Source organism: Oncorhynchus clarkii, chromosome 17, assembly GCF_045791955.1.
Source record: "Oncorhynchus clarkii lewisi isolate Uvic-CL-2024 chromosome 17, UVic_Ocla_1.0, whole genome shotgun sequence".
NCBI lineage: Eukaryota > Metazoa > Chordata > Actinopteri > Salmoniformes > Salmonidae > Oncorhynchus > Oncorhynchus clarkii.
This window is the reverse complement of record NC_092163.1, coordinates 69,486,231-69,512,364: the sequence shown is the minus strand read 5'-3', so window position 1 is coordinate 69,512,364 and position 26,134 is coordinate 69,486,231. Positions and strand designations below refer to the sequence as shown.

Below are 26,134 nucleotides of genomic sequence, written 5' to 3'. Positions count from 1 at the left end.
ATTACATGTTGCGTTTATATTTTTATTCAGTATAGATGTGTCAATATTACATTTAGAGACATTGTAATTACTGTCCTACTCAAAATTGCAAGTTAACAATTAAATGAAGAGGAATTAATATTGAGCCCGAGATACAGCGAGAATGAATTTAGCAGGGGCTCAGTAACAGATGATACATATGTGATGAAGTACAGAAGAGTAGAGATGGAACATTTCAGACTGCAATGGTAGTCACTAACTGACATCGAAGCTGACTGTGCTTATCGCCAACTGGAGGGTGGTTGTCAAGGAAATACCCCCAAAAATGTTTATTTCAATCAAACATTTTTTTCTTGCCTATATTTTTTTATCAAATCGAAATGTTTTATGTGCTGAAATGCTTGTTTCTAGCTCCTTAACAATGCAAAAAGTCAAACAAGCACACAAATAATAATCAGAAACAAGAAATCATAAATATCAGAACGAATCCAGTGAACCCAAACGACATTGTATTAGTAATCCTAATGCAATCTATGCATATTTACACAAAATATATATACCTAGAATGATATGTACAGCAGTAGATATTACAGTGAGCTATGTTGAGAATCCAGTGAATAAATAGTAGAACTACAATGTACAGTAGTTATTATTTTCTGCTATGTTTCCTTTCTGCTACAAGGAAACAATGATTTTATTGAAACAGAAAACTATATTTCTAAAAACGTGCCAGAGCAGTGTCATTAATTTAAAAAATACAATAAATATAAAATAAATATTAAATAATAATGGAAGAACCACTAAGAGTAGATGGAGACGAACTGTAAACTAAATAAAAATACTATTTCAAAATGTATGAGAGAAAAGTATATGAGGTGGATTGCAGACAGGATGTAACCTACAAAATCAAAAAGAAAGAAAAAGTATTTGACTTCTTGACCTGACTGGAATAATTCAGAAGACAAATAAACCTGTCATTTGAGTAGATTGGCATTCTCATCTATCTATCTGTTACGTCAAAGCCTCAAATCTTTATGAAACTAATAAGTCCAGACGTGACTAGAGGAATAAGTGAGTGCTTGGGGAGGAGGTAGACCCAGTCCTGAAGTGCCTTAGAATGTCTTGTTTTGCAGACTTCCAGTTGAGAAAAAAGGTCTCAGGTCTCATACAGCTTCATCCAAAGCCTGTCGTTTCCTATCTGACATCATATTTCCATACTTGATAATATAAAAATATATTTATATATGATGCATTACTTCTCCTTTAACCACATCTCTCAGGGTCTCTTGTCATGGAGGACTGACATGTATGGCTTTACGTGCCCGTCTTTTCTGTGGCTGGCAGGCAAGGTCCTCTTCAGTCATGCCACTGACCAGTCTAAAGCAGCATAGCTCAGCCATTATTACTACATGTTCAACCCAACTTGTTCCATTTCCCTATTCAATGTGACAGTGGAATAAGGTGGTCAGTGCAGTCCTATTTTGGGGAATCTCAAATTGGGGGTCTCACACTGCAAACACTGTACTGCAAACACTGAGTGAGCTGGTCTGGTCTTTAAGTCCAACGATGCTATAGGCGATTCTCTTCATGTGACCTGGTAACCGCACGCCAATGTTCCTGATGTCCCTGAGAGACAAGAAAGATAGAGACAGGAGCTGTTAGGAAAATGTTTCACATTCAAACCAATAGGTAGCACATGATAAAATAGGATTGCATTTGAAACTTCCTACTCGGACATGATACAGCCAGTGGTGCTATATAGGGTGGGGCAGTGAGGAATGGTATGAGGGAGGGGCATTTAATGAGTGCAGCATGAATGAGAGTGTTGCATTCCATAGATGAGTGTGGCATACCGTACAACAAATGCTTAACAAAGATCTGAATACTCTTACTGTATTTTTCAAATGTGGCAGTGTCCCTACTAAGCTCATGTAATGTGGTGAGGCTGGTGCATGGTTACTGTATTTGTGTAGTACTTACTCATGCCTCATGGATAGCACCTGATCCATGGTTGTGATTCCAGCGCAGGCAAAGCTCTCAGTGTACTGACTCATCTTGATGGACTCCAGCCATTCCGGCACAGACCTGAAGGGGGAGCCGTCACAGCCACTGGTGCTGGGGAGGCGGATGGACACACTGTAAGGAAAAAAACGGGGAAATAGATTGGTAAGTAAATGCTATATTCACAGTATGTGATTGAAAAAAATCAACTGTCAAGTCCAGGGGAAATCAGCTTCATTCATTCGCATCTTTACCGGGGATCAAAGTAAGCAATGGTTTTCAGAGATTCTGGGCTCCGGAGCAGTTTGTCCAGGATGTTGACGATGTCTGGGAAGCGAGGTCGTTTGGAGCGGTCCTGCAGCCAACACTGCAGCATCAGCTGGTAAACGGTGGATGGACAGTCCATGGGTGCAGGCAGCCGGAAGGCCTCGTTAATGGCCTTCATCACCTGAGGAAGAAGCGGGGTTTAGACCATGTCTCACAGAGCTAGTGTTTATGATCTAGACCAACAGACTGTAAGATTATGTGTTGTGTTAATGCATGTGGGCACTAACAGTTTTATGTGAAGAGGACTGTGGGAACTATTTTGACTTAGAGGCCCTTAGTGGGTTGTTTTAAACACTCCACCCAGGATAAATACCCAGAGATGATGCATCACAGAGGCCTTGTGTTTACCCAGACCTACAGCGCTCTGTTATTTCCATAAAACAGGGAAGGGAGTGAAGGAAATGTGACAGATGAAGTGTAAGGTCTACCTCATGTTTGCTCATGTCCCAGTAGGGCCTACCTCATGTTTGCTCATGTCCCAGTAGGGTCTACCTCATTGTTGCTCATGTCCCAGTAGGGCCTACCTCATGGTTGCTCGTGTCCCAGTAGGGTCTACCTCATGGTTGCTCATGTCCCAGTAGGACTACCTCATGGATGCTCCTGTCCCAGTAGGGTCTACCTCATGGTTGCTCATGTCCCAGTAGGGTCTACCTCATGGTTTCTCATGTCCCAGTAGGGTCTACCTCATGGTTTCTCATGTCCCAGTAGGGTCTACCTCATGGTTTCTCATGTCCCAGTAGGGTCTACCTCATTGTTGCTCATGTCCCAGTAGCGCCTACCTCATGGTTGCTCATGTCCCAGTAGGGTCTACCTCATGGTTTCTCATGTCCCAGTAGGGTCTACCTCATTGTTGCTCATGTCCCAGTAGGGTCTACCTCATGGTTTCTCATGTCCATGTCCCAGTAGGGTCTACCTCATGGTGTTGTCCCAGTAGGACTATGTCCCTGTCCCAGTAGGGTCTACCTACCCTGTCATGGTTACCTCATGGTTTCTCATGTCCCAGTAGGGTCTACCTCATGGTTGCTCATGTCCCAGTAGGGTCTACCTCATTGTTGTCTCATGTCCCTGTCCCAGTAGGGTCTACCTCATGGTTTCTCATGTCCCAGTAGGACTACCTCATGGATGCTCCTGTCCCAGTAGGGTCTACCTCATGGTTTCTCATGTCCCAGTAGGGCCTACTTCATGGTTGCTCATGTCCTAGTAGGGTCTACCTCATGGTTGCTCATGTCCCAGTAGGGTCTACCTCATTGTTGCTCATGTCCCAGTAGGGTCTACCTCATGGTTGCTCATGTCCCAGTAGGGCCTACCTCATGGTTGCTCATGTCCCAGTAGGACTACCTCATGGTTTCTCCTGTCCCAGTAGGGCCTACCTCATGGTTGCTCATGTCCCAGTAGGGTCGTTCTCCGAAGGCCATGACTTCCCACATGACTATGCCAAAGCTCCACACGTCGCTGGCCGAGGTGAACTTCCTGTAGGCGATAGCCTCTGGGGCGGTCCAGCGGATGGGGATCTTCCCTCCCTGAAGGAACAGCAACAATAACTAATCATAAGAATGAGACTGAAGGGAATGTATTCACTAGAGGCATGGCTATTACTAATGTAAAGGTTTAGGAGGCGGAGTGAGTGTCTGCCAACATCACCAATCATTTGTAACCAATTATAAGTAAAGACATAGGAAGGCTACTAAGTGCATAGTAATACCCCCACTGTTTCCATACATTAATATCAGTACAATGGATGTTTGACTCACGCTGGTGGTGTAGGTGCCCTCAGGATCGTCTTCCAGCACGCGGGACAGGCCGAAGTCAGACACCTTGCACTCCAGGTTGCTGTTGACCAGAACGTTGCGGGCAGCCAGGTCTCGGTGAACATAGCTCATGTCAGAGAGGTACTTCATGCCGGCCGCGATGCCACGCAGCATGCCCACCAGCTGGTACGAGGAAATCTCCCCATCATGGTCCTTTAGATAGTTGTCAAGCGCTCCATTCTCCATGTATTCTGTCACAATCATGGCATGCTTGACTGCTTGAAGAAAATTATAAAAAGGTACAAATGTAGTACTTCATGTCAACAAAAGAGGCACAGTATGGTGGAGATGGGAAATAGGGGATGTTACTAGATAAAGTAAATAACTTAATAATAACTAATAAATGTCACGACTTCGGCCGAAGTCGGCTCCTCTCCTTGTTCTGGCGGCGTTCGGCAGTCGACGTTACCGGCTTTCTAGCCATCGCTGTTCCATTTTTAATGTACCCATTTGTTTTGTCTTGTACACCTGGTTTTCATTCCCCAATCACACTGCATGTATTTATTCCTCTGTTCCCCCTCATGTCTTTGTGTGAAATTGTTTGTGTTACGTGTTAATTGTTGACGCGCCAGACTGGTTTGCTTATACCGTGTTGTTGACGAAGATGTTTATTGTTAAACATAAATTATTGTGACTGTTTTGCGCGTTTTACACTTTTGCCTATGGGCTGGAGGTTTTGACGCAGTTGCGTCCGTCTGTTGGTTTCTCCTGACTCAATAAAGTGTGGGCCTGTTCACAGCTCTCTGCTCTCCTGCACCTGACTTTGCTACCAGTACGCACACACCTGACAATAAATGACTATTCAGTGAATCAGTAGAGGCTGTCATTTGAGACACAGAGTCTGAGAGAAGGAACTCACACTTGGTGATGACTCCCTCCAGGCGGATGATGTTCTGGTGGGAGAACTGGCCCATGATGCTGGCTTCACTAAGGAAATCCTGCTTCTGCTTCTCTGTGTAGCCTGGCTTCAATGTCTTGATGGCTACCGTTACCTCTCCTCTCCTTGGAGCCTTCATCACACCACGGTACACTTCCCCAAACTCTCCTGTGAAACAGAAACACACAGAGAATAATATGAATTCATAGCATTCTTCTTGGGGGAGGGGATCGATGAGATTTGTTCAAAATATTACTGTAAACTAGTTTGACATTTACCTGCTCCGATGGCTTTTTGCTTAGTGACAAGACTGGGATGAATCTCGCTGGCAAACTTCAGGATAGCAGTGTTGGGGTCCTCGTACATGTGTGGGTCAACGTAGGTCTTCAGGGGCTTCAGTTGATCTGAGGAGGAGATTGAAGATGGGAGATAATCTCTTTGGTAATGCACATCGCTGTTCCAATAGAGGGAATTTGACTATATATACAAAAGTATGTGGACACCCCTTAAAATTAGTGGATTTTGCTATTTCAGCCACAATCGTTGCTGACAGGTGCATAAAATCGAGCACACAGCAATTCAATGTCCATAGACAAACATTGGCAGTAGAATGGCCTTACTGAAGAGCTCAGTGACTTTCAACGTGGCACCGTCATAGGCCACCTTTCCAACAAGTCAGTTAGTCAAATTTCTCCGCCGCCATTGGACTCTGGAGCAGTGGAAACTCGTTTTCTGGAGTGATGAATCATCTGGCAGTCCGACGGACAAATCTGCGTTTAGCGGATGCCAGGACAATGCTACCTGCCCCAATGCAAAGTTCCAACTGTAAAGTTTGGTGGAGGAGGAATAATGGCCTGGGGCTATTTTTCATGGTTCAGGCTAGTCCACTTAATTCCAGTGAAGGGACATTTTAATGCTACAGCATACATTCTAGACGATTCTGTGCTTTCAACTTTGTTGCAACAGAGGAAAGCCCTTTCCTCTTTCAGCATGACAATGCCCCCCCGTGCACAAAGCGAGGTCCATACAGAAATGGTTTGTTGAGATCGGTGTGAAACTTGACTGGCCTGCTCAAAGCCCTGACCTCAACCCCATCGAACACCTTTCGGATGAATTGGAACGCCGACTGCGAGCCCAACCTAATCGCCCAATATCAGTGCCCAAACTCAATAATGCTCTTGTGGCAGATTGGAAGCAAGTCCCAGCAGCAATGTTCCAACATCTAGTGGAAAGCCTTCCCAGAAGAGTGGAGGCTGTTATAGCAGCAAAGGGGGGATCAACTCCATATTAATGCCCATGATTTTGGAATGAGATGTTCGACGAGCCGGTGTCTACATACTTTTGGTCATGTAGTGTATTTCTTGGATGCTGTGATTCCTACCTGTGCTGAAGAAGTAGGGGTCCTCTGATCCCTGTCTATGACGGTAGTTCATTCTCCTGTTAGGAAGCAAAGTCACTATTATGATTGGCCAGACAATATGCAATGTTAAGACATTCTTATTATGTAAGGTATCATTAAACTGCCCAGTGAACATCTCACTTTTAAACGTTCATATTCTGTTAACTCATATCCAGATAATGTTGTTGACTCGTCCTATACTCGTATATACAGACAGGCTGTCATATCAGTAAGGGCAGGATCATCTTCAGCCACAGACCCAGTCAGCTACAGTTACAGTTTTTAACAGCTACTCTGGCTGTTACTGATAAAAACCCTCTTAGAGATGACATGGCATTACATTCTCAATCAGCTTATTAAGAAAAACATTTACTCACTATGACTGAGATACAGTATGTGGTTGTCCCACATAGTTATCTTAAGATGAATGCACTAACTGTAAGTCACTTTGGATAAGAGCATCTGCTAAATTACTGAAATGGAAATGTAATGAAATACCAAATGTGAACTACATCTTAGGACAGAGGGATATGATAGGATTAGTGTGTTCTAACCGTTTGTGCAGCAGTAGAAGGACTACAACGACGAGCAGCATGATTCCTCCTCCTACTACAGCTCCCATAACCCCTGTGTAGTTCTGGACCTGAGACTCTGCTGAAACACAACCACAGACAACACAGTGAGATCACAATACACTCACATTTTAAAACGTCTTGCCTGGATATTAGAGACAAACAGTGTGGTGTCTCTAGGGCCACACTTACCAATGGGCAAGGTTTTGAACACATGCTTCATGCTGTATCCCCCTGGGTTTCCCTCAGGGCTGAGAGCCTGAACTCTGAACACGTAGGCCGTGTCAGGGGAGAGGTCACTGATCTGGACCGTACTCTTGTCCAGAACCAGGACTGTGTATGTGGTGACATCACGCTCACTGTCGTCCTCCTGCATGGGACAGGGAGAGAGAGGAGCACTGAGAGGGGATTCACTATAGAGATATACTAATACTATTATATATATATATATATATATATGTTGTGTTTAATGTGTGACTGACATGGAGAGAAGAGAGAGGGAGGAGTGTAGTTGTCTGTCTTACCTTCCTGCGGTACATGAGTTCGTAGCGGTGGGTGATATGGGATGGTGCTCGGCTGGACAGAGCCCAGGACAGAGACAGGCTGGTGGGGCTCCGCTCCTCCAGACGGATGGACGTCACCTTGGGGGGATCAGTGAAGTGCAGAGCGGTGGTGATGGTGCTGCTGGGTCTCTGGCTGCTGTACTGAGACACTCCGCTGCGGGCCTCTACAGTGAACGTGTAGTTGAGGTGGGGCTCCAACTGGCTAACAGTCACCATGGTGTCCTGGAGGTCCGTGGGGTCGGGCTGGAAGCGGACCTTCTCCCCACAGGGCACACACAGGGCCCCGGTGCAGCGCTCACACACCACGCTGTAGCAGATGTCCCGGCGGCCTCCTGTCACCAGTGGGGGGCTCCAGGACAGCTGCAGCCTGCCGTCCGCTGACAGAGTGGTGGAGGCCAGGTCACGAGGGGCGCTGGGTGGGGCTAAAGGAGTTATTGTGAGACATTCCAAATGTTAATACACCAGATGAAGAACGCTCAGATCCCTCTATCAACAATGATGATGACATAAAGACAGTATAGCCTATGAGGACACAGGATAAAATAAGGAATGGCTGTAGAATTGGCTAATCCTTTGTTAGTGATAGGCCTGGCTGTAGCTGACTATCTGGCCATTGTTCTTACCAGAGCAGGCTGACATAAGAGGGTCTGATGGGGAGCGGTAGAATCCCTCCATACATGGACACAGGAGGGCGCCGGCTGTGGATGGCTCAGTATTCTCAGGACAAACCTCACAGGACTCACTGGACACAGAGTCTTTAAAGGAGCCTGGCGTACACGCTGAAAGAAACAGGAGGATGCTTATTAGTTATAGTATTATTAGTATCCACACGTACACAAGGGAAAGAGTGTGTGATTGAGTTACAATACATTAAAAAGATATCTCTGTCAGTCCCCTGGGGCTTGACAGGAAACTCAGGCTGTGGTTAAACTGTAATCACTGAGGCTTTGTATTTTAACAGAATGGAATGGGATTTTCCGGACGATTTGCCTCCACTTGTCCTTTGCGCCTCAAGTTCCATTCTCAAGTTGCACTGACAGTCAACCGGATGCCACGGAAACACTCAACATAGCAGATGTTCACTCTGTACAACCGTTCCCTTTGAACTCCAAAATCAGCACTGTGAATGCTGGTGTGGGTATTGTCTGAGGAGCCTAACGGAAACAGCAAAATGGTTACTGCTGAAGATATTCAACTGACCTGTAGGATATGAAGAAAAAATGTACCTTCCATTCCGGAAGAGTGTGTGTGTGTGTGTGTGTGTGTGTGTGTGTGTGTGTGTGTGTGTGTGTGTGTGTGTGTGTGTGTGTGTGTGTGTGTGTGTGTGTGTGTGTGTGTGTGTGTGTGTGTGTGTGTGTATTGGACAGAAACCAGGATGCAGGGATTGCAAGTCTGAAACTGTACTTCCTTCCTTCCTCCGGTGACAAATGACAACATGCAAGGATGGAGCAAGGGAGAGGAAGTCTGGAGGAAGTAGAACTGCTAAAGGGGAGATGTTGTTGACCAACCGTGTTGTTGGAGCCTAAATCAATACACATTTTTTAGGAGAATCGATGTGAATGTTTACTTTAAGAAGCGATCTCCTCTCTCTCACCCTTTATTCTAATGTCTCCCCAGGGGATAAGTCTTTCATCAGGCCTCTATAGTGAAGAGGGTGACCTGTGATGGACAAGAGGGATCTGCCAGTGACTTAACCACCATGGCAGAAGGACCGCTGCGTAACATCCAGCCCCACAATAGAACAATGGAGATGAGTTTTGAGTTTGAGTAGGGGGGATTGAGAAGAATAGATGGATGGGGGATGGGTTAGGGTTGCAAGTACCAACAGAAGTTCTCTCTGGGGAATCACTCTGGGAGTGTAGGGGTGTATAGTGCTACGAACGCATAAGAAAAGGGGGCTAGCCTGTTTCATCTGGAGAACGAGCAGCAGGACTCCTGCCAAGTATCAAAGCACCCCTACCCCTATTCATCTATTGTGACTGGGATTGGACTGAGTGGTTCCATAAATATGTTGTGTTTATTCATTAGAGCCCTAAAATGGTGGAATGTGCGCTGCATATATCAGTGACAGCACTCTTTCAAGATCACTCTGAGAATGTTTGAATCTCAGTGAGTGAAACTTTACAAGACTAAAAAATGAATTTCACAGAATTATTACACATTAATGTGGTTGTTTGTTATTGATGAATTTAATTTTCTTACAAACTAAGGAAATAAAAAAAAATATCTGACTGAAAGTGGGACCTGAAATAATGGCTCACATTGTCCTGGTCAGTTCCTTTGGACACGGTGGTGCTCTTTATGAATGGAGTGGTGGAGGCAGTAATGTATCTGTTAATCTCATCTATGTTTTGATCTCTGTGTCAGCCCATTGTTCTAATGAGTGGGAACAAGGAGCTCATTGCATGTGGCATATCATTCGCAAACAGCTGTCCTTTTGCTCCACACTAATCCTCTTGACAATTTTTTTTTAACCTTCATTTAACTAGGCAAGTCAGTTAAGAACAAATTCTTATTTTCAATGATGGCCTAGGAACAGTGGGTTAAGTTAACTGCCTTGTTCAGGGGTAGAACACCAGATTTTTACCTTGGGGATTTGATCTTGCAACCTTTCAGTTACTAGTCCAACGCTCTAACCACTAAGCTACCTGCTGCCCCTTGCCTAAATTAACCAAGTTCCTGGCAGTTCCACAGATCTAACTGACCAACCTCTCATGCGCCCGCCAACTGTCCATTAACCACCAACTACCCTCCCTAATGACTTCATACTGAGTCACGAACAACCATCTTATTTGAGTCATCCTGGCCCAACATTCCCCTTTACTTCCTCGTTCCCAGAACATATTCTCTGGACCTTTAGAGACATAAATCCCTTGCCATTGACAGGAATGTGTTTCTGCTTGACTGCACAGAGAATTAGGATATGACTCAGTATTAGAAATTAGTATAATAATGAACTGAATAAGTTTGTCATGTCAAGCCTGTTTGGGTCTTTTCTGTCTTTGTCCTCTTTTAATATATATATATATATATATATATATATATATATATATATATATATATATATATATATATATATATCTACAGTTGAAGTTGGAAGTTTACATACACTTTGGTTGAAGTCATTGAAACTAGTTTTTAAACCACTCCACAAACGTCTTGTTAACAAACCATAGTTTGGCAAGTCGGCTAGGACATCTACTTTGTTTTTTCCAACAATTGTTTATTTCACTGTATCACAATCCAGTAAGTCAGAAGTTTACATACACTAAGTTGACTGTGCCTTTAAACAGCTTGGAAAATTCCAGAAAATGATGTCATGGCTTTAGAAGCTTCTGATGACCTAATTGACATCATTTGAGTCAACTGGAGGTGTACCTGTGGATGTATTTCAAGGCCTACCTTCAAACTCAGTGCCTCTTTGCTTGACATCATGGAAAAATCAAAAGATTATAGACCTCCACAAGTCTGGTTCATCTTTGGGAGCAATTTCCAAATGCCTGAAGGTACCACGTTCATCTGTACAAACAATAGTACGCAAGTATAAACACCATGGGACCACGAAGCCGTCATACCACTCAGAAGGAGACGTGTCCTGTCTCCTAGAGATGAATGTACTTTGGTGCGAAAAGTGCAAATCAATCCCAGAACAACAGCAAAGGACCCTGTGAAGATGCTGGAGGAAACCGGTACAAAAGTATCTATATCCACAGTAAAACAAGTCCCATATCGACATAACCTGAAAGGCTGCTCTGCAAGGAAGAAGACACTGCTCCAAAACTGCCATAAAAAAACTAGACTATGGTTCGCATCTGCACATAGGGACAAAGATAGTACTTTTTGGAAAAATGTCCTCTGGTCTGATGAAACAAAAATAGAACTGTTTGGCCATAATGACCATCATTATGTTTGGAGGAAAAAGGGGGAGGCTTGCAAGCCGAAGAACACTATCCCAACCGTGAAGCACAGGGGTGGCAGCATCATGTTGTGGGGGTGCTTTGCTGCAGGAGAAACTGGTGCACTTCACAAAATAGATGACATCATGAGGAGGGAAATGTGGATTTATTGAAGCATCATCTCAATACATCAGTCAGGAAGTTAAAGCTTGGTCGCAAATGGGTCTTCCAAATGGACAATGACCCCAAGCATACTTTCAAAGTTGTGGCAAAATGGCTTAAGGACAACAAAGTCAAGGTATTGGAGTGGCCATCACTCAGCCCTGACCTCAATCCTATAGAAAATGTGTGGGAAGAACTGACAAAGCATGTGCGAGCGAGGAGGCCTACAAACCTGTTACACCAGCTCTGTCAGGAGGAATGGGCCAGAATTCACCCAACTTATTGTGGGAAGCTTGTGGAAGGCTACCTGAAACGTTTGACCCAAGTTAAACAATTTAAAGGCAATGCTACCAAATACTAATTGAGTGTATGTAAACTTCTGACCCACTGGGAATGTGATAATTCTCTCTACTATTATTCTGACATTTCACATTCTTAAAATGAAGTGGTGATCCTAACTGACCTAAGACAGGGAATTTTTACTAGGATTAATTGTCAGGAATTGTGAAAAACTGAGTTTAAATGTATTTGGCTAAGGTGTATGTAAACTTCCGAATTCAACTGTGAAAATATTTTTTAAAGGTCCCGAACAGTCATTCCCATGTAAAATGGCCTTTTGAGTGACTAAAATATCACCCATAATATTTTTTGGGGGTAGAAATGCTGAAATATTTGAGGTAAAAAGGCATTTCTCTCTCATGGCTTACTATCAGGAAGTTTGAAAAGACAGGCTGAGTGGCGGAGAGCTTATATTAATGAGCTCACCTTGACTGACAGCTCTTTGAAACGCCTATGTCAACAAGCTTAGATGCAGTGAGCAGTGTTGCAGTAAAATCATCTCAAGCAAATGTGATAATGCACAAAGAAACTCAAACAACATTGAAATTGCATCAATAATACATCTTCTGTTTGGCATGTCTCTTGTAATGCGATTCACAGCAGCACTGACAGCGGTCCTGGACATGGAACATTCCTTGGCCTTCCCCTTCGCCTGGAACTATCAGACCCTTCGGGTTACCCTTCCTCAGGCTTGGAGCTATGGTATGGTGGAATACTTTCTCAATGTTAAGATAAATGTAAATGTCTCTTTAATGTAGTACGGTAACAACATAACAATCTATGACAGGGTTCCCTAACTGGTGGCCTGCGGGCCGGGTTTGGCCCCCAGTTTTTAGATATTTTAGAAATGTTTTTGAAAATGAAATACATAAATGTCTCATTTACATAAGTATTCACACCCCTGGGTCAATACATTGTAGAAGCACCTTTGTCGGCGATTACAGCTTTGAGTCGTCTTGGGTATGTCTGTATCCACAAGAGACACATCTGGATTTGGGGATTTTAAGCTTTCATAAGTTAGATGGGGAGCGGCGGTAAACCCTAATCTTCAAGTCTTTCCACAGATTTTCAATTCTAGTCTGGGCTTTGGCTGGGCCACAAAGGGACTTTCACATTCTTGTTCTGAAACCATTTCAGCATTGCATTGGCTGTATGCTTAGGGTCATTAAATTCTCTAAAATGACGTTGGAGGCGGCTTATGGTAGAGAAATGAACATTAAATTCTCTGGCAACAGCTCTGGTGGACATTCCTGTACTCAGTATGCCAAATCCACACTCCCTCAAAACTTGAGACATATATGGCATTGTGTTGTGTGACAAAACTGCACATTTTAGAGTGTCCTTTTATTGTCCCCAGTACAAGGTGCACCTGTGTATTGATCTTGCTGTTTAATCAGCTTCTTGATATGCCACACCTGTCAGGTGGATGGATTATCTTGGCAAAGGAGAAATGCTCACTAACAGGGATGTTAACAAATTTGCGCACAATATTTTTGAGAAATAAGCTTTTTGTGCGTATAGAAAAATGTCTGGGATCTTTTATTTCAGTTCATGAAACATGGGACAAACACTTTACATGTTACGTTTATATTTTGTTCAGTTAGTTGGTTCAGGAGGCTGAAGAAATTCGGCTTGTCACCAAAAGCACTCACAAACTTCTACAGATGCACAATCGAGAGCATCCTGGCGGGCTGTATCACCGCCTGGTATGGCAACTGCTCCGCCCTCAACCGTAAGGCTCTCCAGAGGGTAGTGAGGTCTGCACAACGCATCACCGGGGGCAAACTACCTGCCCTCCAGGACACCTACACCACCCGATGTCACAGGAAGGCCATAAAGATCATCAAGGACATCAACCACCCGAGCCACTGCCTGTTCACCCCGCTATCATCCAGAAGGCGAGGTCAGTACAGGTGCATCAAAGCTGGGACCGAGAGACTGAAAAACAGCTTCTATCTCAAGGCCATCAGACTGTTAAACAGCCACCACTAACACTGAGTGGCTGCTGCCAACACACTGACACTGACTCAACTCCAGCCACTTTAATAATGGGAATTGATGGGAAATGATGTAAATATATCACTAGCCACTTTAAACAATGCTACCTTATATAATGTTACTTACCCTACATTATTCATCTCATATGCATACGTATATACTGTACTCTATATCATCGACTGTATCCTTATGTAATACATGTATCACTAGCCACTTTAAACTATGCCACTTTGTTTACATACTCATCTCATTTAAACATACTGTACTCGATACCATCTACTGTATCTTGCCTATGCTGCTCTGTACCATCACTCATTCATATATCCTTATGTACATATTCTTTATCCCCTTACACTGTGTACAAGACAGTAGTTTTGGAATTGTTAGTTAGATTACTTGTTATTACTGCATTGTCGGAACTAGAAGCACAAGCATTTCGCTACACTCGCATTAACATCTGCTAACCATGTGTATGTGACAAATAAAATTTGATTTGATTTGATTTGATGATCCCTTATCTATGAGCTAACCTGGTTGCCTAGCCTATTGGCTATATTTTACTGTAATAGGGAGTCAAAGGGATACAATCCAAGTAATTATACCACCCAAGGTGACCGGGATCTCTGGCTTCAACAAGGGAGCCTCTTGTCCCGTCATAAACCACAGACTGACTCAGTATAACCTTCCTGACTGAGATGGGCGTGACGGCATAGTCCCTGTAATCTGTGGTTTGCCTCAGCCATGGCTATGGACGCACACAAATAGCTGTGTGGAGAAGACACACTGCTCAGGTACTCTTCAGCTGGCACATCAAGTCACATGGCTCTCCTTAGCCAATCAGTACGGGAGGGGATGTGAGGGTGAACTAATTCCTTTCAGAAATCCCCAGTTCACTGAGCATAAAGTAATGTAATGTTCCTCCCTTCCTCTCCCCCTCCTTTCCAGTTTCCTCCTGATAGCTCATCACACCACACCCCGGAATACCAAAGACATGGCAACTTTCATACAAACAATGTGAGCAAACAATCATTTACATTTCAATTCATTACTGCAATGTGTTCCATCTAGGCGTACTCTCAGTGTTTCTCATATACAACATTAAAAAACCAAATGCCTCTCTACCAGTCCCCTTGCCTCAAACAAACAGATGTATCCGGATTATATGCATTTGAACATTCTTAAACACCATTCCTACTTAAACTACAAACTTTTACACCTCATGCCCCTATAGTCTACAACAGATTTCCCTCGTACAATTTTCATTGTCCATAAAACAGTATCCTCCTCACCCCACCCCATTTCTACGTCCTGAGAGACAAACACAGTGGAAAGAAAATGTTGGCCAGGTAGAATGATTCATGACCAGGAGTGCTCTTTACAGCAGTCAAAACTTCCCCAAAATTCCCCTTTGCCTTGTACCTCTGCCACATTCTCCCACATGCAGTCCCTCTCCCATATCATGTTTGGAAATAGTGTTACAATCCTAAACATCTCTTGGCATTGCTGTCAAAACAAACAAAAACATGTCCAAATACCTCACACTGTTTTGTCTACATTCATTCCTGTAAATCATTCTACACCTGACCTGCTTTTATTTTTGTCTGTGAGGTGTTTGAAATCCCAATTAACATTCATGTCTGTGAGGTGTTTGAAATCCCAATTAACATTCATGTCTGTGAGGTGTTTGAAATCCCAATTAACATTCATGTCTGTGAGGTGTTTGAAATCCCAATTAACATTCATGTCTGTGAGGTGTTTGAAATCCAAATTAACATTCATGTCTGTGAGGTGTTTGAAATCCCAATTAACATTCATGTCTCTGTGATGTTTTAAATCCCAATTCACATTCTTGTGCACAGTGTGCAGTCATTTCTAAAAACCCAGCCAGTGTGGTGGTTAGTCCTTGCACTTCTGTAAATACAGCTGCTGTTGAAAACTAACACCCAACATTACAACAGGTATGGTTGGGGTGTGCAGGGAGATGCATTACGTGAAGCCTGGCTGTAGTCTTACCTTGGCAGGAGTCTCCAACAACTTCATAGCCTCCGCGGCATTGGCACTGTCCCACGGGCACCACCCACTCTCCCTCAGTGGTGCAGTAGATGCGTGGGGTGGCCTGGCTCACGGCGTTCTGCACACATGTTCCCTCCACCTCCCTCAGGGCATCTGTTACCGTCTCTGGGAAGGCGGCCAGGCTCTGCACGGTGGACGGACAAGTCTTGTAGTACACCCTCACAGAGAGCAGTGCCACACACGCTCCCATGTCCTGGAAGGCCAAGTAGAAGCCCTTCCTGGATAGAGGGCCCATTGTCCGTGTCTCCACGTTTACCTTCAGCACACCGCGGCCCCGCGTGATTTCATCCGACGCGATGGTGGCCACTTTGCGGAACTGGCCCTTATGGAAGCTGGTGCCCACGTCGGCATCGGCCTCGAACATGTGCAGGTTGAAGGTCTCTTTGCAGGCGAGCGAGGTGCCGTCGAAGGTGTTGCAGTCCCGCACAACGAAGTGCAGCTCCACAGAGACGCGGGTGGTCCCTGGGCGCCCTTGGATGAAGGTGGTTCGGAGCCAGTTGTCCTGCTCACCCGCGTCGATGTTACACACACTGTAAGTGTAGAGGAGGGAGCCATTCACCACTGTCTGGACTATCTCCCACTGAAACAGAGAGAGAACAGAGGTTTAGTTTAACACAATGTACAGGGCAAGACACAACAAGTGAAGGAAGGAGAGAGAGGGTTTTAAGAGAATGAGCATAAGATTAAGGGGATTATGTTCTCGTCAAGGATCAGTTGCTGTTTTATTGATGAAACAACCTGTCTGCCTGCTGAGAAGCCTATAAACTGCTCAAGCTTTCCTGCTACTTTTCTTCCACACGCCAGGGAAGGATTTGGTCTGGACGCGTGGATTGCTCACTGCGTGTGTGGTTTCCACGAACTGACGTGGGTGCCTGTGTGACACAGACTAACACTAAAACACATACTTTTGTGGAATACCAAGCATTATGGCAGTTAAAGGTTTTTTTACAAGTTCATGGAAAAGACATGGCAGCAATATTGGCTGTGATTAAGTCTGTTTTAAGAGAGGGAAAATAAGGAAATGCTTGCCTGGTAGCAGGATTTAAGGAATCCATTAATTAAGCACAGGGCTGTAAAAGAATAACCATCATGAAATCATTTAACCCCTCAGATGGCTTCCATAAAGGCATATTTCATTGGACCATACACAGTGAGTGCTTTATTCCAAGTGTGAGGAGGATGAGTGTGAGAAGGAAGAGAAGATAGATATAGATCAAGAACAAAGTGCATTATTAAAACATCCACTCCAAAGTCAAATGTAAATGTGTTTCATAAGTTTGAGGAAGTTTGATGAGAATAGACCAAACATCATAAAATAGGGGGGAATCCTACCCAATACGTAGAGAATGCAATGCATCTGTAAACTTCACGGTAACAAAAGAACAGCAGTTAGCGCACTGACGCTGACCACATCCTGTTGCTTTTTTAAGACCGTCAACCACACTACTATAGATAGAGGAATGCCTCTCTCCCCCTCCAACCAGTCTCCCTTCCTTTCTCCTTCCATCAGTCTTGTGTTCCAGTTTGTCTGACAGGAACCTCCCAAATGTATATTACCACAGCAACAACAACAAAAAGTTTTTGGGGGAATATTGTTGGAATGATGACAACCTGTTGGCTATTTTCAGTTAGAAAATGTACGTTTGTCCTGTAAATTCAGATGCAGCTCTAACGCTGACATTTTATGACATTTATAGTTGTATTATGAAAGGGTTGCTCTAAAACCAGTGTAGGCTAGCTTTGCCAAAACTTTGTGAGCTGCTACTCATTCCATCTTTCACAGAAAACTGTTCTGAAGGAATGAGAGCGGAGAGAATGTCTTGCATGTGACCTTTCAAAAATGTGCAATTCAAAATGTGGCTTGGAATCTACCTTGTGTGACATCTAGCCTACTTTTCACACCATCTGGTGTATCATGTGTAGACCATCCATCTGGTTAGACTACTGCAATCCTTATATTTTCTCACTATATGCTATGGTTACTACTCACCCCTTCTTCATATGGCCAGGTCAACCATCCCAACTCGCCTCCCGAAGCTTTCATATCCAGCAACACCTCTACAGAGATAATTTTAAAGCACTATTAGTAAACATTCTTAATTCATTTGAGGAGCTGTTTCGTTAGAAAATAATAGGCATAACTTCTTATGTGTTATAAGAAATTGAACATGTGTAATAAGTGATGTACTCTACAAGTAAACTGGATTATAAAAGTTACTTTGTTTCTCTGAGCCAACAATTATTAAAGTAGCCTGCTAGAAATTGCCAGGCCTAGATTCACCAAATAGGCCCAATATAACGTCATCCACGGCTTTCAAGAGGACATGCATGACAAATCTGATCAAATAAGCCATGTCCATTTAAGTAAACTATGAATTACCCGTGTTTGCATGAAAAAGGCAGAGGAAAATATGGGAAGTTAAATAGCATGATAAAGGGAGTGAAAATTGTTGGGAACATCTCTAAGAACCCATGCAAGTCAATCACAGCCTACACTCCCATCCCTTCTCCCTTCAGTACAAGACCCTGTCCACTCCGATACTGAAACTAAAAACTTTGAATGAACAATGGCATCACCTAGCAACTCTCATCTGAAGGAATTTCAGTGTCAAGTCCTCTTTGTGAAGTAAAATTCCTTCCTTTAAATCATGATCAAATACCACCATTACCAAGTTGTATAAATTAAGAATAATGAAAAGTATCATTATTGCATGTTTAAAGTAGCAAAGATAGCCAACAATATCATAGAAAAAGCAATCCATTGAACAGAAAATATAAATATTGGAGGAAAAAGACTGTTTAAAAAGACTGTATAACACTGTAATATAGACAATATCGCAAGAATATTACAAAACTTCAAGAATACCATGTCACAGCCCAATCCCCCAACTCATAAAACACAAAGCAAGGCTCTTTACAATCGCATTTTAGAACGAAAAATAGAGTACGTACGTTCTTTCGCGTGAAGAGTAATAAATATATGGGTAATAAATACATACAAAAACAAAGAATCAAAAGTAACACGACGGAAATCCATTTTTTTTTTAAACTTTTGACGGCAATTCCTCTCTGATCTGATCTCGTAATATCGCCGAACTTCTGTGAGCACTACCGGTGTCAACCGCCCTTCGTTTCAGCCGAAAGTTCCATAGAAAAACAGGTGGCATGATGAGCTCCGCCTTTGGAATGTGGGCACAATCCATATATGGTATGCGGTAGAGGTGGGGTCAAATCATAAGATTATACTACCTGTGCAGTGAGGATGTACATTCAGTGAAACGACTGTAGGCTATCCCCCTAGTATTTAGCTTTTAGAAAAAATGTGCAATATTGTACTATGTCTATTTGTACATTTCTTTCACAACACCACACACACGTGAGCACGGGCATACATACACACGCTCACACATACACACACACCTCTTCCCCTGCCCCAGAATAGTTCATTGAATATGGATTATATCTGTATTATATTCTTATATCCTTATCAATAGTAATAACATGATTTATAATGTGACATTTTTTCTTCTCACCTACTACTAGTACTACTTCGGTAAGAGAGAAAATGAGTGAAGAAACCAGTGGTTGTTACTTGTGGTCATCTTGAGGTGTTAAGATTCTGAAAAATGAGCAAGCTAGAGTCTTTATCTTGTTGGACAGTCTTACAAGTAGCTGGAAGCATCTTCCACAAACCATCTTATTTAAAACAGGTCTTTCCCACCCTAGGAAAGGGAGGGGTCAAGTGGAGGGGTGGGCTGGTATGAATATGTGACTACTAATGAGATGGTCTTCATAAAGAACTTTAGAATTTGGGTATGAATATGGGGACACAAAAAAGGCATGAACAATGGCATCACCTAGCAACTCTCATCTGAAGGAATTTCAGTGTCAAGTCCTCTTTGTGAGGCATCGTGTACTTGGACAGAAGAGCCCCTTGAGCTGCGAGCCAAACATAGACAGCCGTCCTCACAAAAACACAGAAAAATCTACTGAAGAAGACAGACATTGTCTTGTCTTATGTTACCATACATGGACAATAATCATACAACAGACAGAAGGAACGTTGTTGGTTAAAAATGTGTTAACAAGTAAAGTACACTTTGGACTATACAGTGCATTCGGAAACTATTCAGAACCGTTTCCTTTTAAAAAATGTTGTTACGTTTCAGCCTTATTCTAAAATTGATTAAATTAAAATGTTCCTTCATCAATCTACACCCAATACCCCATAATGACAAAGCAAAAACAGGTTTTTAGATTGTTTTTTGCAAATTAAAAAAATAAACAGAAATATTACATTTACATAATTATTCAGACCCTTTACTCAGTACTTTGTTGAATCACCTTTGGCAGCGATTACAGCCTCGAGTCTTCTTGGGTATGACACTACAAGCTTGGCACACCTGTATTTGGGGAGTTTCTCCCATTCTTCTCTGCAGATCCTCTCAAGCAAGTTGTACAAACATTTGAAGGATGATCAATGCAAACAGGATGCACCTGAGCTCAATTTCGACTCTCATAGCAAAGGGTTTGAATACTTATTCTAAAATGGATTAAAAAAATATTAATCTGCATCAATCTACACACAATACCCCATAATGACAAAGCAAAACCAGATTTTAAGAAAATTTTGCAAATGTATAAAACATAAAAAACAAATACCTTATTTACATAAGGCTGTAACGTAACAAAATCTGGAAAAATGGAAGGGGTTTAAACAGTTTCCGAAAACACTGTAATTGTGCCTTTTGGACAAAGGGAGTCAATACACCAGAATGCATTTCTAACATGATTCATTCTCTGTCACAACGCACCAAAAATGATTAAGACAACGTGCATAGTCAGAAGGATGGCTAAGTATCTACTGGGAAAAACTCTCAGGCAAAGAAACCAAGCATCAATTTGGAGTCAGGTGAACTAATGTGCTGTTCTGTGGTCTGGGGGAAGCATTAGAAAGTGAGATAAGGAGGCTGCAAATCGCACAGAACAAAGCAGCAAGGATTGTTCTAAGCTGGAGATGATGATTATTCTGTTGTAGTCATGGACAATGTTCTTGGGTGGTCAGCAATCAATAAGATAATTGAAAAAAACATGCTTTATGTACACCGTTTAAACAGACCAAACTCCATTCACAACATGATTCAATTGGTATGAGACAGATATTCAGTCAACACTAGGAACAAGATCCCCACCATCTATGTCTTACCCTAGCAATGAAAATAAATAGGCAAATTAGCATTTAGATTCAGAGCAATAAAAAAATATAATAGTTTATCTGAGCAAACCAGAAATCTTTCAATAAAACCATGCAAGCAATATTTTAGGACCAACAAACAATAGATTGTGAGTCACACCCTGACCATAGAGAGCCCTTCTTTCTCCATGGTGTAGCAGGTCAGGGTGTGACTAGGGGGTATTCTAGTTTATAATTTATATGTTGTGTTGTAGTTTATATTTTCTGTGTTGGTGTTTTGAATGATTCCCAATTAGAGGCAGCTGGTAATCGTTGTCTCTAATTGGGGATCATATTTAGGTAGCTATTTTTCCCATCTGTGTTTGTGGGATATTGTTTTGTGTTTGTGCATGTGCACCACGTAGTCACGTTTAGTTGTTAGTTTATTGATATATTTTGTTCTGTTTAAGTTTCTCTTTGAATTAAATATGTGGAACTCAACATCCGCTGCGCCTTGGTCCCGTTCTTACGACAGCCGTGACATTGTGATGTTATGCGTGACTTATGTGTCTTTTCAGACTGTCAGAGTATTTATCATTATTATAATTTAGATTATTTTCTTATCTACTTTTGTATATATTACGTTTTTGTCAGTGTGATATATCTGTTGTTTGTAACAGCGTGTTATTTGTGAAAATGTAAATTGCATTTTAAAGTTTGTTAGGGACTCTTGGAAGATTCGTCCAAAATGAGGTCCTAATAGATCCTAATAAAATCAAGCCATAAACACTTGATCTATCAAGTGTTTATGGAAAGTGTTTATGGAAACATGAAGTGAGAATCATTTTTTATTATTCTTTTTTTTTTACCCCTTTTTCTCCCCAATTTCGTGGTATCCAATTGTTTTAGTAGCTACTATCTTGTCTCATCGCTACAACTCCCGTACAGGCTCGGGAGAGACGAAGGTTGAAAATCATGCGTCCTCCGATACACAACCCAACCAAGCCGCACTGCTTCTTAACACAGCGCGCATCCAACCCGGAAGCCAGCCGCACCAATGTGTCAGAGGAAACACCATTCACCTGGCAACCTTGGTTAGCGTGCACTGCGCCCGGACCGCCACAGGAGTCGCTGGTGCGCGATGAGACAAGGATATCCCTACTGGCCAAGCCCTCCCTAACCCAATTGTGCATCTTCCCACGGACCTCCCGGTCGCGGCCGGTTGCGACAGAGCCTGGGTGCTAACAGCTGGCGCTGCAGGACACCACCCGGCCTATGAAATGAGAATCAGTGTGTATGTCAATGGCATGTTTTAAAAAATTTGTATGCACTTTTTTCTTTCAAACAAGTGTCATTTCATATGGGATGTTTCAATGAGAGGCTTCAAAATCATTTGGAAAAAATGAAGATATTGATTAACTTGAAAATGTGGACATTCAATGCACATGGAGAACATTGCATCTGAGTTCATAAAAGGCTTCTAGTTATTTACACTCTTCTGTCTGCAAGATCTGCTTCATGTATTGAAAGGTTCCAATATTGAGTGAGGCGGTTTCTGTTGTCAGTTTGTCAGTGGTGCTAGAGAGGTGTCAAAGGTTAACGCCCTCGGGAGGTATGCAAATGTTCTATTATAATAAAGTATTCTTAATCTTCCTATGGAGCATGCGTCCTGCTAGAGAAGAGTGTTGAACCCCTCCCCCCTCCCCCGGCTGGTACTCTCCCACCCCCCCCTCTCTGCTGGTTCCCTGCTACTTTGGGATCTGCCAACACAAAGACACTTCACACTGGGGGCTGTGCCTGCATTTCGAGGGTCAGCGAACAGCGGCAGCATCAACGCCATGTCATTCAGGCTCTCCCACACCCAGACCCACAGCTTTTCTTGCACCTCTCGTGCTTTGAGCAAACAGAGAGGTGGAGCACTATTGTGAAGGCCGGGGAGTTTTTGTATAATGCTCACATGAAATGTGCCTACTGTTTTGGACAGTTCTCACGGTTAGGGTGCCCAGACACATAGTTAGTCAATGATGAACCTTTGCCAGTTTGATGAAACGTAAAATTTAAGCCACCGCCTCTGTCAGTGATTTCTATTGAGTTTGTTCTGGTTGCTGAATCCTCTATCAGTCATTGTTAATCACTTAAATAATCCTTAAGACAGATTGTGTGTGTTTGGGCGAAAGTTGAAGGACCAAACTACACACAAAGCGTATAAAGAACTAGTTAACAGAAAATCTTCTTCGCAAGTCACTTGCTCCAGTAAAACAAATGGGGGCTAGGTCCATGGCTAAGTACCTCTAGATTTCCATCTATAGTATAGAGTGGTGTTGCACACCTGTCAACAAGGACCCCGTGTATTCTCTAAGAATGAGAGGGCGCTTTGTTTGTCTTACAATGTCCTCTTAAGTTTATCACACTGAAACCCAAATCTTTTCAGCACCTCTCACAACTGGAATTTGGGCGGCGTCTGTGTGTGTTTTAAAAGGGACTTTTTTTAAAGGGTGGTGTTCAGAAGCAAAGAAAAGAGCCTGTTCAGACATGTTTCCACTCTATGGATGCAAGAAATGTGAGTATGCAGTTGAAACACACAAACAATTACTCACACAAGGGAGAAGTGTAACTATGACTTCACTCTTTGAACAGTCATCCTCACTGCCAGCATCTGCATCACTGCAGCATATTACCTATCAGGGCTGATTGGTGGTTGGCAGAATGAAAGACTTCTAGAATGAGTTAATGGAACTGTTTAGACAAAGCACCGTGTTTAGGAAAGACACAGTGATGGTGGTTATCAAGTTTAAGAGTCAGTCCAGGGAAACATGTTAAAATCCCCTCCTGCAGTGTGGTGCCAAATACATATGCAATGATAAAATAAATGAAATAACAGTGAATCCAAAGGAGAGCGTTTTGAAGTAATTGAAGGGGCAGGTGTTTTATTTGAGATCACAAAAACTCTAATTACATTTTACAGTATTTACTTTACAAAGAAAGATTATATCAAATTGAATGAGACTTATTTTTCTTATCTTGCAATTGTCCTTTGTATCAGTACATTTCCACAGCCACCCCCATGTAAAGATGAGTAGCAGTTTGTGCTTTTAGGTTCAGTCCCTGCTCCCAGATCTTGTGTGGAACGTAGAGGGGGAGTAAGAGGACAAACGAAAGTGAAATGTAATTTGGTAAATAGCCGTAGTAAATGTGATGTGTGTTGGCCGAGGGGGGCCTGATGAAGATGAGAGCAGACATTCATATGCGTTCGTTTGTGTGCTCAGCTTGACGACGTCTGCCCTGAAGTCTGAACAAAGGGAAGGAAGGTAGCTAGGGGCTGGGTAGAAGGCCTGGGGGGAGGAGGTGATAGAATACAGTGGCCCTCCAGCTTGTGTCTTGCGGAGCTGGTGCTGCCTCTCAAGTCTTGGGTTATGGCAGGGACAGCTGGGCTAGCAAACTCTGTATGGGCCCATTCTCTCTCTCTCTCTCTCTCTCTCTCTCACACACACACTCACACACACACACACACACACACACACACACACACACACACACACACACACACACACACACACACTCAGGAAGCACTGTTTACATTTCACAGTGGAAGGCTACTTGGGAGGGCTCTGGGGTATGGCCACTGGACCTAAAGCTGTGTGTGTGTGTGTGGTGTGTGTATTGGCAGGATTTAATATAGTGTTATAAGTAGCTTTTGTGTAGTTGAAGGTCAATGTGGTGTTTTCAGGGAAAATTGCATGACCTTATCTGGTAGTTTTTGTGCAGGGAGGTTGATTTAAGATGACTTCAGTCTAAATCTGTCATGTGGTAAAGACTGCAAGTATTGAAAAAAGACCAAAAGAGCTCTTGGTTCTACCTGTTCTTGGTTCCATAGGCACTGAATGATGGCATGAGACGGCTGATCAGCTGATGCAGTACGAACAAATGTTTCAGGATACAAAACCAAATATGTAATTTATTTTAATATCTTATAAGAGTCATTATCTAGTTAAATAAAATATGTGGTGGTAAATGTTTATTTGTTTGTTGTATCATTCTTGTTCTGGTGCATAGCCAAGACTAGTTCCTAAATAATATTGAATTTACTGTATGGCAATTTTGAGTTAGTTTCTCAACATTTACCAATAATATTGATGTAATGTAGGCCAGGCAATTTTACCATACTTTGTAATCTTGTTCTTTTATTTTATATGTATTGTATATATTATTATATAACAAAAGAAAAAGGCAGGGGGGTAGAGTGTTACCAAAGTGACTCTACAAAGTACAGTACTGTTATGGGTGTCATTCAACATTCAAACAAGTACCTCAGTTGGAAATTCTAAATAACTGTAGTACACCAGTAGAGGGCAGTCATGTTTAGGAGATGGAGAGATGGGAGCCCCAAAGACAAGGGCCAGAGGTGTCAACCACAGGCGGCTGGTAGCGCCTTCATTGGGGAGGACGCGCTCATAGTAATGGCTGGAATGGACTAGTATCAAACACTTCAAACATATAGTTTCCATGTGTTTGATACCATTACATTAACTCCATTCCATAATTTATTATGAGCCGTCCTCCTTTCACCAGCCTCCTGTGGTATGAACTAAACTGTGATTTTAAATAAATGGGATAATATAGATTAGAGGGTCAACATTTGTCATGATTTGTTTGATTTTTAAACAGTGTTATTGAATAATTGACTACTATTGTAGCAAATGATATGAATTCCATTAACCTCTTTCACATTCAAATGCCGAAAGCATGTTATGTTGATTGTCAGAGAGGCTGGCATTAGCAAGACGATGTCAGTTCAGCCGCACGCAGTGAAATAGCCTAGGCGACAGGCTACTGCCATGCTCGTTTTCTTTTTCAATTCCCAAAAACTGTCAGCCGTAACTTTTTATGTGTAGTTTCAGGTGAACAACTGCACTCTTTTTTTTCTTGTAAAATTCATACAAATCTAAAGCAACACAAATAAAATGCAT

The 26,134-nt window shown here is 42.6% G+C and overlaps 1 protein-coding gene across 2 annotated transcripts; it reads right to left on the bottom strand.

Annotated features, from left to right (window-relative positions):
• Positions 1 to 24: 24 nt before the first annotated feature.
• LOC139369913 (ephrin type-A receptor 2-like) lies at positions 25 to 19,056 on the bottom strand. 2 transcript variants are annotated; one of them, XM_071109195.1, is made up of 15 exons: positions 18,947 to 19,056; positions 17,985 to 18,052; positions 15,935 to 16,574; positions 8,150 to 8,305; positions 7,488 to 7,948; positions 7,156 to 7,333; positions 6,946 to 7,045; positions 6,374 to 6,429; positions 5,271 to 5,396; positions 4,975 to 5,160; positions 4,059 to 4,330; positions 3,678 to 3,827; positions 2,235 to 2,428; positions 1,960 to 2,115; positions 25 to 1,605 (listed from the first exon to the last, which is right to left on the bottom strand). In XM_071109195.1, exons 1-15 carry the CDS (start codon positions 19,029 to 19,031, stop codon positions 1,485 to 1,487), a joined length of 2,949 nt encoding a protein of 982 aa, XP_070965296.1. In that variant the 5' UTR covers positions 19,032 to 19,056; the 3' UTR covers positions 25 to 1,484. The 2 variants fall into 2 exon arrangements, with proteins under 2 accessions (XP_070965296.1, XP_070965297.1); XM_071109196.1 differs by having other exon boundaries at positions 6,946 to 7,042.
• Between the last annotated feature and the right edge of the window lie 7,078 nt (positions 19,057 to 26,134).

Excerpts from the sequence above, each read along its gene's own strand:
- LOC139369913 (XM_071109195.1), bottom strand. The coding sequence starts at position 19,031 with ATGGATTTCCGTCGTGTTACTTTTGATTCTTTGTTTTTGTATGTATTT. Across the intron at positions 6,430-6,945 it reads CTTCTACTGCTGCACAAACG|GAGAATGAACTACCGTCATA; the intron begins GTTAGAACACAC and ends GCTTCCTAACAG. Across the intron at positions 2,429-3,677 it reads GGGACATGAGCAACCATGAG|GTGATGAAGGCCATTAACGA; the intron begins GTAGGCCCTACT and ends CTTCTTCCTCAG.